The sequence below is a fragment of the Austrofundulus limnaeus genome, unplaced genomic scaffold, assembly GCF_001266775.1.
Source record: "Austrofundulus limnaeus strain Quisiro unplaced genomic scaffold, Austrofundulus_limnaeus-1.0 Scaffold0, whole genome shotgun sequence".
NCBI classification, from domain to species: domain Eukaryota; kingdom Metazoa; phylum Chordata; class Actinopteri; order Cyprinodontiformes; family Rivulidae; genus Austrofundulus; species Austrofundulus limnaeus.
In genome coordinates, this window is record NW_013952402.1 from 7,242,627 (window position 1) to 7,246,526 (window position 3,900).

General features: G+C 36.1%; 1 protein-coding gene across 1 annotated transcript in view; it reads left to right on the forward strand.

Annotated features, from left to right (window-relative positions):
• The window catches only part of ryr2b (ryanodine receptor 2b (cardiac)), a 61,009-nt gene that overhangs the window by 30,643 nt on the left and 26,466 nt on the right, over positions 1-3,900 (forward strand). The window contains exons 50-57 of the mRNA XM_014001040.1: positions 211-431; positions 843-933; positions 1,031-1,171; positions 2,466-2,629; positions 2,816-2,894; positions 3,047-3,136; positions 3,424-3,561; positions 3,693-3,770. Of these exons, the coding sequence (XP_013856494.1) occupies positions 211-431; positions 843-933; positions 1,031-1,171; positions 2,466-2,629; positions 2,816-2,894; positions 3,047-3,136; positions 3,424-3,561; positions 3,693-3,770 (1,002 nt within the window). The remainder of the gene's footprint in view (positions 1-210; positions 432-842; positions 934-1,030; positions 1,172-2,465; positions 2,630-2,815; positions 2,895-3,046; positions 3,137-3,423; positions 3,562-3,692; positions 3,771-3,900) is intronic.

Sequence of the window (3,900 nt, forward strand, 5' to 3'; positions counted from 1 at the left end):
GATATATAATTTATTAGAACYAAGCTGGAAAAATAAATATGAAGATTAATTACATTATAAAACATAAGATGAAGGTCTCCGTTTTTAATTTGATTTGTGCGTTTTCAGTGTATTTATCTATTGGTCCATTTATATATTTCTGCCTTTATTTCTAATTGTCAGTTTCGATCGTCCATAAAAGTGAGCCTCTTCCATTTTTTTATGTTGCAGGCTGAGCTGGGATCCACCGATATGGCCTTGGCCCTCAACAGATACTTGTGTACTGCTGTTCTTCCCCTGCTCACCAAATGTTTTGCCCTCTTCCACAATTTAGAGGACAATTTTCTCCTGGTTGACTCACTCATTCAGGCTATTTATCAGCTCTCAAGAGCTCTCAGYTTGACCAAGGCTCAGAGAGACACTRCTGAAGAYTGTTTGCTGGCTTTGTGCAGGTGGGGCTTGTAGCTACAAGTTAAGAAAAAGTTGAAGAACATCAAGTTCCAAAATGCATCATTAAACATTTTAAATAGCAAGTTGATGCATTTTGATGGATCTTTTGCGTTCACTGAATCTTTGCTAAAACATTACCCTCCTCCTCCAGTCAGTTAGCCGCTCAATCACAAAACTACTCATTATATTTAGTTACTGTAAAGTCTGTTTTCCCTATTTGAGACTTAATTTTCTAAATTTAATCATCATGTTCAAATAATTAACTTTTTGGCCATTTAAATTATCTTTGATACTCTTCTGAAAAGGGATAATTAGTCAAAGCAATGTTCCTTCTGTAAATGTGATTGTGCAAATGGTTGTGATGGACATGCAACTAATCTGTGTGTAATTTTTTCATGATTTCATGTTTCCAGTAAACTCCAGCCATCTATGATGCAGCCGCTCCTTCACCAGCTTGTCTTTGATGTTCTCCATCTCTCAGACCACAACAAAATGCCACTAAAAGTGAAAACACAAAATATGGTTGACTGCAGTTTAGGTTAAAGTATATTAGTAACTTGGGTTCCTTTATATTAATTTTTTTATCACTTATGTTTTCCAGCTCTTGACCAGTCATTATGAGCAGAGGTGGAAGTATTACTCCCATGCTGGCAGGGGGGATGACCAAAGTTTGGCCTCTGAAGAAGAGCTCCACCTTTCTAGAAAGTTATTCTGGGGTGTTTTTAAGGCATTAGCAAAGAAGGTAACCTAAAGTGYTTTTTTTGTCTGTATCTTTTGATAAAAACAAAACTCAGTACTATACCTGCACTATTCTTTCTTTGTGAAAGTCTATTCAAGGACAAGTTGTAAAGTGCATTTCTATGTTGTCTTCTGCTCTTTTAAAATCACAAGTAAAGGAAGAAATAAAACCCTGGAGTTCACTTGTTAATTATTCATAGCCTGCTATGAAACCACCTAAATCCTGAACAGACCTGATGGAGTGGAAGACCTAAAACCAATATGTCAAATAAATATTCTGTAAGAACATAAGAAAATAACTTTGACAGAAATTTATTCTGAATGAACATCAAATTATATATAATTACGAACCATTACCTATCTAAAAAATAAATCATTTACCATAGCTTAGATATTCTTTCAGTTCTTTTCTGCATTTGTTATACAGTATGATACAGAAGGTAAAAATGTAATCAATTTAAATTGCATAGACAAATGCATTTGTGAAACAAAATGAAAAAAAGATTGGTGTTATGCCACGGTGTTGGAGTTTCAATTCCCTCATTCAGGTAAAATATTTTCTATCATATCTTGTCTGTCTTAGCACCTTACATTTATAAAAACAGGCTTTTCACATAAGGTAAGAAATTAACAACTTAGCTTGACTCAGAGGAAAAAAATCACATCATTTTGACATTTTTCAGCTCTTGAATTTGACAGCTTTAACCAAGGAAGGTAATATAGCAATGATGTTTGAAATGACTGGGTTGATGAATATGATCTACAGGAATTGGTTTCTGTAACTGAGATGGACAAATAGCAGGGAAGTATGTATATTTTGTCTGGGATAAARCTTTCTCTTTAATTGTGTTTGGCGCTCATTTGCCAGTTTTGCAATATAATACTTGGATCAAAGAGTTGATGGGAATATCTGATAGCTGACCGGCCTTTTAAATGTGTTTATTTTTACGTAACCAGGTTGCTGCAGCCAAACTAAAATCAAGTCTCATACATTACTCTTACTTTTTGAGATTTTTTTCAGATTTCTTATGCAAATAGTTACAAAAATTAGCATTTTTAAAATATCTACAAATTTCGCAAGTAATCAAATATGGTGATCGACCTGCAAATGCAATATATTAAGTTTTATGTTCTTTAGTGATGCAAGCTTATTTTAGTATTTAACTTGTGTTATATTTAAAAATAAGATAAATAAGATAAGATAAACTTTTATTGTCCACAAAGGTGGACATTTTTTTACTTTCTTTTATTAACTATTCTGCTTTGTTTCCTGTTTTGTTCCTTTGTAAACTGTAAAGCCATACRTTCCTGAGTTCTTCAAGTTGTGCGTACAATGCCTTGTCGCAGTTGCTAAAGCATTCCCTCCGGAACACACGGAGTCTGGCTGTCTGTCTCAAAGGGACAGAAAAACGTCAGTGGACACAAATGGACACTTTGACCCCCAGCCTGTAAATACATCCAAGTAAGATACTGACCATAACAATTTACAGTGGTATTCATTAACAAGGATTGCCTGTTGATTATTTTGTAGTTAAGGAGAAAATCTTGGTAGGATAAATTTACTAAAAAGAATAATATTGCGTGCCTGTAATCAAACTTGCCACTCTAGCATAAGGTTAAATGCTGTCATTTCTTTCCTTTTTATTAGTGTTTCTGTGCCTGAGGGACTGGAATTTGTAGTGAACAAGTACGCAGAGCACACTCATGAAAAGTGGTCTCTTGACAAGGTATTATCTTAATAACTATTCTTTGCAACTGAACAGCTTGTTAGCATAAAAGTGAGTTGCTAAAATCGGTTTTAATTTCCTCAATGTCACAACATGTTGTACAGAACGTTGCACATGATTTTAAGTGAACCTGCGTGTGTTGTCCCTGACAGTTTGCCAACGGCTGGGTTCACGGGGAGCAGCTATGCGAGAACTCCAAAGTTCACCCGCTCCTGAAGCCGTACAGAGCTCTGGCTGAGAAGGTAAACTGCCGTCACCTTTAGGGGTATGTGTWTGCATGCAGGAATGTACTTCAATAATGAAACCAGTGAACTGACATGTCCCGAAGGGATATGCATACTAAACCTGGGAGTGTGTAATATAAAATATTAAAATGATGTGCTTCATGGTTTTTGGATTTTTTGCCCCGTGCCTTCATTAAAAAGCATGCCAAGCAGGCAGCACAGTTTGTACCAACCTATTTGAATATTAAAATAGTTTTGTCTGTTCATGTGTATATTCCTGACATTTTGTTTGTTGTGTTAAACAGGAAAAGGAGGCGTATCGCTGGGCCATCAAAGAGACAGTAAAGACTATGTTAGCCTTTGGTTGGACCATAGAAAGGACCAAAGAAGGAGAAGCATTTGCCATGCAGGCCTGTGCTCGCCGACTCTCGCAGTCTGGTCAGGTGTGTCACTGAACACATTCACATAGCAGCCTTAGTTTCACAGCTGTGTTTATATTAGAACTTAAAGCAATCAGATTCACTCAAAAATGCAGCTTTGCTTCAAATAACAAAACACATTTTGTCTGTCTTAGCTGTCCTTTCAAGGAGCATCAACTTTTAGCCCCAAACCTTTGGACATGAGCTGTATCACATTGTCATGGGACCAATGTGTAAGTTCCCAAGATGGTGTTTGTCGATTGTTTGAAATATTATCCAGAAAGGAAAAAAAAAAATGTATAGGTCCTCTGGACGGGTTCTTCTTTAATGAAACGTTTCCTCTCTCTTCCAAGAGACTTCTTC